Source organism: Drosophila rhopaloa, unplaced genomic scaffold (genome assembly GCF_018152115.1).
Source record: "Drosophila rhopaloa isolate 14029-0021.01 unplaced genomic scaffold, ASM1815211v1 contig_2, whole genome shotgun sequence".
Taxonomy (NCBI): Eukaryota; Metazoa; Arthropoda; class Insecta; order Diptera; family Drosophilidae; genus Drosophila; species Drosophila rhopaloa.
In genome coordinates this window covers 7972816-7987659 of record NW_025335083.1, presented here as the reverse complement: position 1 = coordinate 7987659, position 14844 = coordinate 7972816, and the positions used below count along the sequence as shown (strand labels likewise).

General features: G+C 42.3%; 2 protein-coding genes across 3 annotated transcripts in view; one reads left to right on the top strand and one right to left on the bottom strand.

Moving 5' to 3' along the window:
- LOC108044545 overlaps positions 1 to 14844 on the bottom strand; it is a 117820-nt gene that overhangs the window by 36751 nt on the left and 66225 nt on the right. For both annotated transcript variants that reach the window (XM_017123588.2, XM_044459502.1), the window contains 2 exons: positions 1846 to 2073; positions 914 to 1053 (listed from right to left, as the gene is read on the bottom strand). In XM_017123588.2, the coding sequence (XP_016979077.2) occupies positions 914 to 1053; positions 1846 to 2073 (368 nt within the window). The remainder of the gene's footprint in view (positions 1 to 913; positions 1054 to 1845; positions 2074 to 14844) is intronic.
- Positions 1 to 14844, top strand: part of LOC108044547 — a 37057-nt gene that overhangs the window by 2225 nt on the left and 19988 nt on the right. The window contains exons 2-7 of the mRNA XM_017123592.2: positions 5397 to 5469; positions 9221 to 9597; positions 10819 to 10991; positions 12640 to 12705; positions 13777 to 13917; positions 14036 to 14165. Coding sequence (XP_016979081.2) covers positions 5406 to 5469; positions 9221 to 9597; positions 10819 to 10991; positions 12640 to 12705; positions 13777 to 13917; positions 14036 to 14165 — 951 coding nt within the window. The 5' untranslated portion in view covers positions 5397 to 5405. The remainder of the gene's footprint in view (positions 1 to 5396; positions 5470 to 9220; positions 9598 to 10818; positions 10992 to 12639; positions 12706 to 13776; positions 13918 to 14035; positions 14166 to 14844) is intronic.

Below are 14844 nucleotides of genomic sequence, written 5' to 3'. Positions count from 1 at the left end.
CATCTGTACCCCACTAGAAGCCACTCCGGCATGTCGTATTTCCCTTCACTTGAACCAAAACCCACCAAAAGGACCTCTGTCTCCCTCGTTTGCCATTCACGCAACACATTTAAAGTTTGAGCTTTGTGGTGCGGCTGCAAGGCGAATTGTCAAGGCAACATGGTCCTCCGTCGGTGGGTGGCGTTGATGTTGATGTTCGTGGAAGAAGGGCTAAGCTCCTCGTAACCCCATGCCAAGTCGCCCAAGAAACAGCCCCTCGTTAGTTACGGCCATATGCTTTTTATGTAATACACCCACGCATGCATCCCCGCCAGAAAAGTGGATATGAGAAGGGCTGTGGAGCGGGGCAAATGGGAATGCCATTCGTATACGTTGGCCACACATGTGTTCCGGCTGCCCCACACTGTTGGATTTATGATCAATCATTCGCCCAGGCTTACTGCGGTTAGGTTGGCTTTCGGCCTGGTCCAGAGCCCAGACTCCGGTTTAGACTCCCCCACTATGTCTATGAATGCGACTGTGTCCGTCGTCTACGGCTGACAAATCTTTATCTTTGCCCTGACTTATTTATCCTTTTTGGCCGTCTCATTTTTATTCTGCCAGGCATTTTTATGTCATGTTTATTGATGTGTAAAAGTCATAAAGTCAAATTGAACACTTGTGCTGGCAGTGGCAGTGGCAGTGGCAACCATATCCATCCCTCGCGACTCGGCCTTGCTTGTTTTCCCGAGTGTGACATTGGCCGCAGAGCCAGAGATTTTCCCTATTTCCGTTTTATACTATTTTATTAAAACTCCGGACTCGATGTGGGGGAGGGGGTTGGAAAGTTTATGGAATTGCAATTTGAGCTGGTCCTGCGAGATAAGCAGCTGGCACCGCCAATCAGCGGTTGGATAGCAAACAGTTCACTCACCTCGTCGCCTTGCTGGCATTCACCACCGCACCGTCTTTGAACCACTGGAATTGCATCCGGGATGAGCCCTGGGCGGTGCAGGATATGATGAACTCGCTGGCCTCGCGGGCTCCTGATTGCGGTTGATTGACGCTCAGCTCCTGCAAAGAGACATAATGTCACACTAATTAGACACTGGACTGCTGCGGTTCGGTTTCGGGCTTTTGGGGTTTTCGGATTGAGGAGAGGGTGGGCTGAGGGACCCTCACATCCTGCCCATCAAACTTGGGGCCACTGAGGTTTGGCGGCTTGTTCGTCACTTTAATGCCACTTAATTGCAGGCCGCCTGATGAGGCCAATTGTTCGGGCGAACAGGCCGCAATTAATAAATAATTATTTTCGTTGCCGGTCCGAGTGTCAAGTGCCACACTGTTGACATATTTATGTGCATATTTATTAACACGGCACTTTGCTACATTGGCTATTACCGATTTTTCGCTTTCTGTTGTTTTCTGTTTTTTTTTGTTTTATTTTTATTGGCTCGCCTTTCCCGCACGTGCCTCAATAGTTAATAAATTATTGTTTAATATGTAACGGAAATGGAAGGAGTGCCATCTATGTAATGCGGATGCCAGTTTATTTATTACGCTTTTAATAGCCGTGATGGCCGTCTCGGATGCGAATTAATGAAAATACCATTCGGCAAAAATCAATGATGGAATGGCTCCAATTGATGGATGTGCCCAGAGTGCAAAGTGAAAAAGTGACTGGAGCGAATTTCAAATTTATTTGTGCGAAAATTCAGGCTAACCGGAAAATTTCAATAGATAACTTGGGCGAATGCTTTTCAAATAAATGCCTGAATGTGTTACACCCACATTCCTACTAGCCAATCAAATATATCCCATACAAAGGCAAAAAGAGATGGATTATTGCTTTCACTCGTTACCCACCAGCAAACCCAGCGGTGGGTTCTCATCGAAGTGGTGGAAGTTCGCCACCAGGGTGAAGTTCCCAATCCTGCCGCGCTCCACCATCCTGGTGATGGCATCCCGGATACGCTGCGAGTCGCCTTTGATGCCAAAGAAGTGGAAGGTGATGTCCAGGCGATCGGTGGAGTTTGATATCAGTTCCAGATCGCTAATCTTCGTGATGTTGAAGTTGCGCAGAACACGACCAAGCTGAAAGGAAAGGAGAAAATGTTTTTAGTTGGGCACCTCATCTGGGACCGTATTAAAGCCAAACAAATATTAACCTTTATGGCGCATCTACCTTTTCTTTCTTTTCTAGCTAAGCCCCAACTCGTCGCCACTTTTTCATAATTTGAAATTAATGATAATATATTCCGCCAAATAGCACCACTGGGCATTGGCCACACATCGGGCAGCAGATAGCAAGTTTGGGCGGGGAAAAAAAAGATTAACCTGGAATTCTTACGCTGGAGAGCGCTTAAAGCAGCCTTGGAAGTTCACCTTTTCGGCTGCTTTGTTCTTATCGCTTCGCTTTAAGCTGCGGGCCAAGCTTTTCCCGCTCAAATTGGCAATAAAAGGAATTTTGTCGGTCTTTTTCTGCACCAGGGTGTGTCATAATGCCCGGCTGCAGGACTCGACTTGTGGGCATCCCGGGCAAGGCTTATCCTTGTTTAAATGATTATGCATTATGCTAAAGCCGTTTGCTTTGGCTGGTCGGTGGTCCACCTAAGTCCTAATACGGTGGTTAGTTGTGTTGTCTGAAAGTTTTAGCAACTTTTTCTGTGCTTGCCCCGCTTTTTGTTGCATGCCTAAATATTCATACCACTATTGAGTCATATCTCCATAATCCCACAAGGGTTTCAACTCAATGGCTGTTCTTAAATTTCAACTTTAATACAACAAAGGAGTGACTGTGCCGAGTCTTAAGTTCTCCGCACCTTTTGAATTATTTAGTGACGCAAAAGGGGGTGATAATTTGCCAAGGTTTGCCTTTTCGTGCCACACCCAGACATAACCAATTAGCGCATTTAATTAAGATGGCATTAGAGTCTCACAATAGAGTGGGAAAGGCGAAAGAACTCCCGGGAGAATGTGGCAAGCCATGAAATCAAAGCTGACAGGGAAAGTCTCTTCTGCCAGTTTGCACACTGGTCACTATGGTTTGTGTGGCCAAAACTTATTGGAAGTAATTATGGGCCCTTTAAAAACCTTGGAGCACTTCAGTTGGCTTTTTGATAGCTCGCTTTTTTTTCCCCCACTGCAGTTTGTAATTATTTTTACCGAACGCCAAACTAATGCAATTCTCGTGCCCTAATTAGTGGGTTGGCAGGTACTCATACAAATTACCGGCAGGCCCCATTGTTGGTGGCACACAAACACTCGGATCGACAATGCCAGGATGCCAGAATGCCAAATGCCGAATGCCGAATACCAGGTGAATGCCGGTGGAATCCGGCCCAGAAGTGGAAAGTAAAGCTCGAAGGGCTGGAGTCTCCGGCTTTGCACTCTTCACAAGTGGTCGCGGCGAAAACTTCACCCAAGTTGTGCAAATATATAGTTACGGAATTAATCAGAAAAGTGCGCACAAAAACGAAGGCAGCAAGCAAGAAAATAAATATTTTCGGTTAATATAAAAGAATTCACCCCCCTTCCACCCCTTCCACCCCATTCACGATTTTTCCCTTGGCTCATTTTTTGCGCTTCTTGCTTTTTAATAAATATGCCGCAAAATGAAAGATGGCAAGTGGTAAGAAAAAAAGTGCAACAGTGAACGTGCTGCAAAGTGGCTTCGGTTGTTTGGCTTGAAAGTTGCTAAGAGGCTTGTGGAAACCGGGTGAACGAGTCCGACCAAAACCCGGAACAGGACAGGGGAATGGTTTGGTTCGGATCCTAGGCCCTGTCCCTCCGGAGCACGAGTATGAGTATGAGTAGGCCGTTTGTTTGGGACTGCTGTGAAAAGTTTTTAAGTAAAGTGTTGCAAACAAAAAAAACCAACAGTTTGTGGAAAAAGTTCCTCATGCCTTCGGTGCTGGCGGAGTTGAAAGGACCGGAAAATGTCAACTGGGCCCACAACTGGCTGCTCATAAGGTGTATTCGAATATTGATTTGCTTGAGAACCTTTTCCTTGTTTACTCTTTTTCGCCGGGATAATACACTCGAAATTAAAAAACAAAAACTTCTTAAAATAAATGGGCAATTCTGACGAAATTCTTTTAGTTTTTAAGAGCGGAATTATATTACAACTATTTCAGGGAGTTTTTAAATAAGTAATAGTAATAAAGGTGTCTTGAAGTATGCAGTCTTTAGTAATGAATCCATTAGACTTACAAATATTTTTAGCCACCTTTATAACTGCTTGTTTAACCCTTGTGATTTCTGTAGCCATTTTATAGTACTAACTAATAGCTTTGACTTAAATTATTATGCCAATTTAATTAATTAATTTATTTAATTAGTTCTTTGAGCTCTTAAAGTAGGACCTAAATTTAAGTGGCTTTTGTTGCCCAATACGCTCATGTTGATTTAACTTTTTTCCTAAAACTATATTTTTTTCTGCAACCTCAATATACTGTACAGAAGTGCACAACATAATGTGTTAACCAAACCAAGAGTATGATTGTTGGTCCGGTCTTCTGTAAATCTCAAGCGGGGAAATGCATTTACGACTTGCCGGCGTGCCTCGAGAACCGCAGTGATTTCAATGGAGGGTAAAAATCGCAGCTCCATTAAATCTCAGGTTCTTATTCGCTTATGTGCTCCTTCTGCCAGGAAGAACAGGACTCTCGAGCAGATCCTGCAAGGAGCGCTGAGGGTTAACGTTAGCCCTCCGTAGAGCTCGGCATCAGCATTTCAGAGGCAGTATTATTCCGCACTTCGCGTCGTTGTCTGCTCCTCAGTTTAATCGCACTCGCATCGGTTTTATCCCAACTCGGTGCTAATGGCATTTTAATTTCGAGTAGTCGGAGCACTGGGTGTGCAAATATCCTCGAAGGACTTCTCTTTGCTCCAGACTGTTTGCCCGCAAGCATTTTACCTTTTATTGATACAGGAAAATTGCGCCCGAGAATTCGCCAAGCGAACGAGTTGGCCTGCTCTTTGATTAAGAAATTGTTGCGATAATCTGCAAGCCATCAGCATGCCAGAACTTCTAAAAGTACTTCTGGAAAAATACAAACACAGCGCAAACTACTTATAGCAACCTTCAGAGCCCATTAGCGGCTGCAACTTGCTCTGGCTCTGAAAAGTTAAGCATGAAAGGCGAAAATGAAACCGGACAGAGATGCTAATGCAGTATACTGGGTATAGAAGTCGGGATAATGGAGGGATGTTGTGCAGAACTCGGCTCTCTGTTTTGGAGTTGCATACATCTAGGCGTTGGCAGGTCTCCTGGCCAAGCCGAGTTGCCAAGTCTTTGGCCAACGAATTTAAATTAGTGCCTCGGTCTCGGTCTCGGCCAGGCCATTAAGATCCTCCGGCCTCGCAGCCTGATTTGCAAACTAAACTGCCACTTTTTCGGGTTTATCCATTCGCAGACTGACAGGATGCCGGGCGTGGTCTTCCTAATCGTTGTGCCGACGGCGAATTTTGAACGTGAGCTGATTTACGGTAAGTAAGGTAAGGTAGGAGGGCCAAAAACTGGCGGCAAATTGAATAAGCGCCCGTGCCTAATTAAATACAAAGTTGCAATTTTGTTTACACGAAACCGTAGCATTTATCTAGGCGTCGGCAGCCACATAATCTGAACCACTCACCACCATCCATACACATAGTACCTACCACACACATACACCTGTATGCATTGGGTTTAGGCGCGTAATTACGTTGTTTAGTGGCGTTATTAATTATTTTATGACATCGTAAAAGTGTTCTGCGGGCCTAAGAGCTCGCCATAAATGTTGCATGAACCCCGGCGGACAGAACACACGTGGGAGCAGATTTTTTGCTTCGCATTTTCGGAGGGCCTAACCCAGCATTGCGGCATTTGGAAAACTTTGCCAAGATAATTTTACAAGCGGATGCCGAGGGTACACACAAAAAAAATTAACCATAGTTTGGTCATAATCAGCATAAATGTATTAGTATAAAATTAAACATTAAATAATATTGACATCTTGTAGTAATTGGTGGTGTTTTATTTAGGCATATTTCATAATCAATTGTTTAGAATTCACCTAACAATAGTTTTGTTTCTAAGACAATTTTTTTCGGTGTGGCACATTTCGAAGCACGAAAATTTAATATTAAAATTTAATTAGCCACGGAGAAATTGTTCGGCGGAATGTGGAGCGAACAGGTTGAGAAAATGTATAAGAAAGTTAAAGCTATTGAGTGGCGCTTCAAAAATAAGCCACTGTATCCAAGAGATTCGGCGGAGAAAGGAAATTCTCAAGGAGTACAGTCACAGACCTTGAGAATATAAGACGACGTATTAATTGCAAATACTCAACTTTCGCCACTAGCCTATGTAGCTACCATTAATCACAATCAGAGGCGATAAAAAGCCCACAATAAAAACCCATAAAACAATATAATTTATGAAATAAATGGCATCAAGAAAATATGGCATCTTTTGCAATCCGGCGACAAAAACAGGCATGTAGGAGTCGTATTCAGCGAGAAGCATTAATCAAATATTTATTTAAATACAAAACCAGCGATGGCAAAAGCCATCAAAGAGAATCATCATTAATTTAGTTTGTCACCATGGCATCGCCGGTCTGATAATGACATTGAAGCAGAAACAGAGCTGATGAGCAAAGTGCTGGGCTTGGCTCCGAGTGGGGCGTGAACAAAGTAGCTTTGGGTCCTGGAAAAAATAAATCACCTTTGTACCCTGGCCCGAGGTATATCGAGTACCGACAGGGACAGTTGACTCCTTAAAGTTAGTATTTCTTAAACCTAAATGTATCTCTTATTTGAGTATTTAAACGATAAAAGCGTAAGTGCTTACAACACATATTTAAAAACAGAATACATATTGTCAAAAAAAAGGGCCATGACTTTTTCTCTTGAATTTTATTTGATTTCGATGCTTTTTATTGATGAGGTTTATTTAAAAACAAAAAACATCTGTTCCAAAAAATGTGCAAAACAATCACTAACTTATTCTTTTTTAAATTTTTATTTGGTTGAACCTTCTGTTTATTGATACATATTTATTTTAAGCTCTGCAAAAAATCCGTTACATTGGGAATTGTGTTTTTTCGAATTTAATGCTCATTTAAAATAGAACATTTCAAGGTTGAATTCTGACAAAAATAAGTTAAAGTTCAAGAGCTATTAAATATCTAACGATTTAGGGCAATTGCGTATCACATTGTCTGCAACTCCAGCTAAAGATAGAAAAACAGTCAGTTAAGCTCAATTAAAGTTAGTAAAGAAATTAAAAACAAGAAAGGAAAGCTAACTTCGGGCGGAGCCGAAGTTGATATACCCTTGCAGAATACTCTGTAAATTATATCCTCCAAAATTATTCATATGATGCATTCTTAATACTCATAAAAAATCCCAACTTCCTAACTTTAAAAACACCAAAGTTATGGCATTTCCGATCGTTCAGTTATATGGCAGCTATAGGATATAGTCGGCCGATCCTTATGAAATTTGATAGGTCGGATTGATTGGCCAAAAACAAACGCCATAGAAAATCCCAACTTCCTAACTTAACAAACACCAAAGTTATGGCATTTCCGATCAATCAGTTATATGGCTGCTATAGGATATAGTCGGCCGATCCTTATGAAATTTGGTAGGTCGGATTGATTGGCCAAATATAATACCCATAGAGAGTCCCAACTTCCTAACTTAACAAACAGCAGAGTTATGGCATTTCCGATCAATCAGTTATATGGCAGCTATAGGATATAGTCGGCCGATCCCGGCCGTTCCGACTTATATACTGCGTGCAAAGGAAAGAAGGGTGTGTGCAAAGTTTCAATTCGATATCTTTAAAACTGAGAGACTAGTTCGCGTAGAAACAGACAGACGGACAGACAGACGGACAGACGGACAGACGGACAGACGGACAGACGGACAGACGGACATGGCTATATCAACTCAGGAGGTGATCCTGATCAAGAATATATATACTTTATAGGGTCGGAGATGTCTCCTTCACTGCGTTGCACACTTTTGACCAAAATTATAATACCCTCTGCAAGGGTATAAAAAGAAATGCTTTTAAAAAGAGTTAGTATCAAAAAAAAAATACAAACGAGTTTTTAAGGGTACACCATACTTCGATACAGCGAACTTTAGCCATTTTGAATGTGGTAAGATGAAAGTAGGCAAGAAATGTTGGCCTTGGCAACAGCTTAAAGAGTGCAAAATACTTAAGCAAACAGAAAGACTTAGGAAGAACAAAAAAATTGACATGCACTTCGGATGGAGAGCTGAAGGGCCGAAGAGCCGGGCTCTCATAGGTGTCAGACATAAATCATGGGTCCCTCAATTCCATGGCGACCTGAAACAGAGATGTTCAATGCCGGCAACCGAGGCGGAATTAAATAGGCAAAGGAGCACCAGGCCCATTGACGCCACAGTCAGGTGGTGGGGCAAGAGCAAATTCGCTGAGTTTGGAAACTTTTGCCACTAGAGAAACTATGCGCAACAAACTCAGACGTACTGGAGAAGGGTCCTCGTCCTGGTCCCAAAGTCCTGGCCTAAGCGCATTTAAGCTTTATTTTGGCATTTGTCAATGTGGCGGGATTTATATTACATTTCGATGTCTGTCTGGCCCCGCTTGTTGGCATAATAAATTGTGATCCTTTGTGTGGTTTTTATGTAGACTTTGATTTGATTTTTCGCTTGCCACTTTATTTATTTATTTAGCGCAAGTGGAGCTTAGTGCCCCGAAGTCCACGGGTTTTTTTTTGTCGGTGTGTTTATATTTTTTGTGGTCCCCATTCAAATATCCGCAACCGTAATTCAAGCCCCAGCATAAGTTATCCATATAATTGCATAACAACAACCACTATTTGTTAACGATAGCCGGACATTTAATTAGCGTAATTTGCAGCAAAAATGAGCTTAGCGGCCAAAACCAAATATTTGTTTAACGCTTAACTGGATCCAGAAATATCACTACAATTTACGCTAATTGCAATATAAATAGTGCGATTGCCCTGAATTAACTAATCAGAGTCGAATTAAGCCAGCGTTTCAAAACAATAGCGTACTTAGCAGAGATGCAAATGTGGGTGTAAATTTAATTTAGCAATTCTGAGTATCTCCGGATACTGATCACAACAAAACAGACCTCCTGCCTTCTTCCATGGATCCATAGAGTCCAGCTTAATGGCAAATCAGCTTACGTTTATGTACACGGCCATATCACCTTTTCATTAACCCATACCAGGCACTTCAAATAATGCCCTGGTGGAGACGTCGGCCGGTGGCATTGGCAGCCATCCAGGACACCTCGGCCATCCTGTGGTCGCTGCAGCCGGCCATGGAGGTGGCAACAATAATCTGAACATCAATCTTCCGGAGAACAACAACGCAATACTACGACTCGAAGTTGAATTACGTGACAAGAATGTGCCCAAGTATCGACGTGGAGCGGGCGGTGGGCGTGGCGGAGGCCCGGGCATCGGACAAGTGGGCGGCGGGGGAGGAGGAGGAGGACGAGGAGGCAAGCGCACCGCAGGAGCAGGACTTCCAGTTGGGGCAGCTGACACCTCCACGGTCGTCGAGCCGCTGGACAGACGTAATTTAGTGGTGCCGCTTGAAAAGGTAAGTCGTCGAACGGTCAGTTACGAGTGCCTCCTCCGCCGGCAGAAGGTCCGTTCAAGTGGGCAGAGCTTTATGCCTTCCCCAAGCACTTAAAGTTGATTTTCGTGCGAGTCGTGCAGGAGGACAAGGGTACTGTGCCGACTTTGAGTGCGATTTATGCACAGAGAAAAATATATGCTAGAAAAAGATTTACAAATATTGCAAAACAGCAATTATAATAAAAGAAAGGATTAACCATAATATATAAAGGACCAAATAAAAAAGATTTCCCAAAGCAGGGCTCGGTTTTTTTTATTCGTAATATAAAGTTTCAAGGATTTAAGAAACGTTTCTTAAATAATACAAACTATTGCATATTAATTTGTAACGTATGTTGAAAATATTATTTAAAAATATTTCAGAAAACTATGAATAACACGGCCGAACAGAAATTTGAACTATCATTATTTTATTCGTTATGGTTAATGATCAATACATTTTTGTACTATCTTTGCAAATAAATCAAAAGTTACATGAGCTTCGGTTTTGCTTTTATTTACTTGACCAAAAAAGAAAGAAATTAAAAAAACAGTGTTTAAAAATCAAAAATATTTTCTTTTATGTTGGGTTTTTTAATTAAAATTTTTATCAGGCATTTTTAGCATTTCGTTCTTGGTCCAATTTTTTTTCATACGTTTTTCCCAGTGTTTCGCAATCAGAGACGACCATTTTAATATATGAGATTTTTTATTTGTAATCCAACAAGCGAATAAAACACTGATTTTCCTAAATTATGCTCCAAAAAGGCTGAACGAAAAAAGGACCATTTCGTCGGCCTCTGCAATAAAAAGATAGTTCCTTTCTTAAAAGAAGTTTAGTTTTCTCTCTGTGCACTACGATTGCTGTAACGATTGGCACTGCGACAACGATTGTCGCCCCGTTTGTTAGGATGCACTTAACGGGCGAGGACGTGACTCAAGCGCGTTGCGTAAAAGGTTACCCAAATTGTATCTTGCGGGAGATTATACTGACGAATGAGGTGGCTTAGGACTCGCAGGGCTGGCAAGATTGATGGATGCACCACTTGGACGGCCAAGGCCGAGAGCAATCATCAGTTCGTGGGGCAACTGCGAGTGCCACATAATCACATTCAGTCGGACCGATTCCAATTAAATGCAAAAGCTATATGCCATAAGCCGGCGAAAATGCCACTCTAAGCTGTTGCTCCCCTTGTTCGTCCAGGTACTTGAGGAGTTGCTTGTCAAGCTGGAAATTGAGCACGTTACTTGGACGACCAGCAAGAAGGGATATTTCCATCACGTCGTCTTCCCGCTGCAGGCAGGTGCCGCCTGCGAGACGACCCTGCACTGCCTCACGGAGCTGGGCATTGGCACTAAATTGAATTCCAGTGTCAGGTAAGTTGAGACATTGGAGGGGGTTGGGGGGTGGATTGAGGGAACCCGGCGAAAAACTCCACGCGGAACGTGCCGGGCAAGTCAAGGAGCCCAGCAACAGCTGGTCGGACTTACTATATCTGGGTACCAATAAGAAATGCAATAAAAATGCAGAAAGATGAGGAGTCCTGGCTGACCGGAGGGATCGGTATCGGTTGCCAAGGTCCTGAGGTGGCACATTTTGATTGCTTGTAGGCGGAAATCGCTGGATAGTTCCAGTCGATTATCCTTGGCAACGGCTGGAACACTCTATTCCGAATGCGTAATAGCCCGATAATGTAAATGCAATCTTGAAGCTACTACAGTACCCCAACACGAATCCAATTAAAGCCCTTTGCAAAAAAGTAAACATCCAGCTGCAGTTCTATAAGCAAATTATTTGCCTTGCCTTCAAGTAGAAATTCCACAGTAATTAAATGAAACAAAATACAATAGAGCTGAACAATGCAGACTACTAAGTAGGTCTACAGGTAAATTTAAGATGAAAAGGCAAAAGAGCAGGAACAACAGCAAAAGTATCTGCAATGTGGAAAAGTGGGGGAGACAGGGAAGACAAGTAGGTGTGATAATCATTTAATAGCATTAAGCAGGGGGATTAAAATGCAGTCGAAGGTGTGACCGGCTGAAAAGGAGACCCTTAAGACAGTCGAAGGGCAAAGGGCAGATGTTTTCATGCCCTCGAGGAGGAGCTGAGTAGCCGGTAGACAAAGTACGACTTAAGCTGATTAATATGCGCAGAAATTCAATTAAGAAAAGGAGCTGCAAGAATGCATCTTGCCTTGATTGAGTGCCACTCGTGTAATCTATAATTCATGTTCGGTCGTAGGCAGCCCACCCATCTCAAGATCTCGATGTCAGCAGTCATGTTTCTTGCTCCACCCTTTGAATTTCACGAAATGCGCATGACTTGTGTTACAGATACGCGCTTGCATATATCAATTTCAAACGTATCTACACAATGAAAAAACGGGCAGAAGATTCCTTTTTGTAAAAAGTAACTTAAAAAACGTGTAATGATAAAAATAAAATAAATAAAATTTAAAAACATTAGTCCGTTTAATATGATTTTGTTGTGCAATAAAATAATTTGAAATTCAGTAAATTTAATTTTAACTTTTTCTATTTTCGCCTCAAAGATCTCATAAAAATTAATCATACGATAGGTATGCCGGATATAGTTTTCTTAAAAATCGTTTAAATCGTACTCCAAATTTCAACTCAGTCAACTTATTGATCTCGTTCAAATTAATGTGAAAATATGGAGAGCACGTCTACGGCACCAGGATGAAAATAAATTATTAAGTCAGAGACAACAGTACGTATGAGTAATAATTTTTATAGACGATGTGCAGACTCTAACACTACTTTTTTTATTATTTCATCTGTTATAAGAGTAGGACCTTATCATTTTCATAGATATAAAAGCCTATATACAAAGAAAAGGCTTTTTATGATAAAAGTTTCTAATCAATTAAGAATAGGTATTATTCCAAAAAGTGTATATATCATTCGACTTCTATGAGATATACATTTTACTATATTAATATTCGTCATTCGTTTAAAAATGTTTTTGCTAACATTTCATTTGTTTTCGTGTATTTCCCCACAGTGTGCTGCCGTGCAGCGTTAGTTATGATGCCATCACAGATGCGGCCAACATGCGCGATGACTACAGGTGAGTTCGGTGTTTAGATGCGTGCGCCTGGGTGTTGTGTTCCGGTCGCATTGTGTTTTCTGGCTTTGTGTGGACCCGTTAGCGGAGAAGTACCTTTTGTCAGGATGCCGCAGCTGTCGCTTTGTTAAAAACTAATTCCAAGTGTTCTCCTACGTGTCAAAGGCGTCAGTCATTTCATTAGCTTTCACTCGCACTACTCTTTCACTTTCAGTCCGTTTCTGGCGTGGGAAACGTGACATTTGGCTCTTGGCGCGGTATCGCTATTTGGCTTTTTATCCTTTGCGGCTCGTCTAGCCGGAGGAGATGTCCTGGGGCAGGCCTTGGCCCAGGCCCAAGTTTATTACGTCCTGGGGCCAGGCTTACGAGCTACTTGAACGAGTATTGCCAGGGAATTCGTCGGGTTGGAAAGTGAAAATGTCAGAATTTGCATAGGGAACCGGGTGATTTGGGGCTGGGATCTCCGGGCCAGGGGTTAAATGCATCCACTGTGTGCTCACAATTTATGTGGCTGCTCTCAGCCGAAATGGCAAAGCCGACAGTAAATACACACCCGATGACTTCTCGGCAAGGAATTGTCACAGGCCAAAATACCTATGTGCATACCTGATGAGCTTGTAATTGGGGTTAGCTTGTGGTTTATTTTTGGGTGATGATTGAGGCGATGTTATGGTTGAGTAATTAGAGCCACATTCTAATCAGCAGCAGACTGCAAACGAAAAGGAAATTATGCGAAAGGTATGAAGGCGCAACCAGAGAATTGACAGGCGACTCTGTCATCAATTTTTCAAATCAAGCTTTTATATGCTGAATATGAATTATTTAGACATTCACAAGCTCGTTCAAAAGTCATCAATATATAATTTATGTATCATTTTATCAGAAAATCATTCTAAAAACATATGAATATTTGTTCTCTGAATAACTTTATTTCTTAAATAACCACAAAATAAGGACAAAGACATTTCCAATAAAAAAACAGGCCAACTACACAGCTGGAACACATACAACCCATTCCGTTTTATGACGCTGCTTACTTATTTAGCCTTATATGTTTTTCCACCATCCCAACAGCGAGGAAGCCGAGGATGCCTCGAAATGGAACAGTTTCGTGGAATCAATTAAATCGAAATTAACAGTCAAACAGGTGGTGGACGGAGTGCGGGCCGGAGGATCCTTGTCCTTCGACTATCTGCTGCTAATCGTTACCGCCGAGTGAGTACAAAGTAGCTAGGAAAGCTTACAAATTTAATTCACTGGACTCCACCAGCTGACGGTGGGTCGGTATTAAAAACAAGCACTAAAGGGTCCTGCTTTCCGAATCCTTTCCCAGCTCCCTGGCGGCCCTCGGTCTCGTCGAGAATAATGCCCCGAATATAGTGGCTGCCATGTTAGTTTCGCCGCTTATGGGTCCCGTAATGTCGATAACATTCGGCGCAATTATCTCCGACAAAGAACTAATGGTAAGTGCAGCTTTCCCTTATGGTTGTGGCTTTTTCTGCGCTTTCCATTCTACGTTAGACAACAAATTGTGTAGCGTAGCTCTCCGAAAAGCCATTCAAAACCACCGTTGAACCGGCCAAAAATGGCAAAAAAAGGGGGAAAAAAAAGGGGAAAAATAAGCGAAACAACACTGTATTGAAAAATGGAATAGTGGAAATAGTTTTCATGAGCGATGCGCTGGGCTGGGGGACGCCCAAAATACATTTTGCAGCGCGTTAAATGAAATCGTCAACACTCTTGCGCGACGACTCTTCGACTGGTTCTATGTGGTACTTTTGAGTGATTTATGAGCAAATGACATTTGGAAAATAATAAAAATTGCACCGAAAATTGCTATGCCAGTCAGTCGTCCGTCGCATCCGTCCCATCCGTCCTTTTATTTCAGCTGTCAAAATTCGCATACAGCCGAGAGAAATATGGTATATGTGGGGTGTTTGGGTTATTCCAGTCAAATGCATAGCGACACAGCGCTTGATGTTTTGCAAATTTGCATCGCTTTTGTGGTAAATGGCAAAGTTGCTGAATTGTTTATTGACAACGTTGGCTTGAAGTGGGTGGCATGCCCTATGAAATATTTAAATGTTTTTTCGAAAATTGGATAGAATTGTAGCGCAGCGAAGCGTGTGTTTGTGAGTTTAT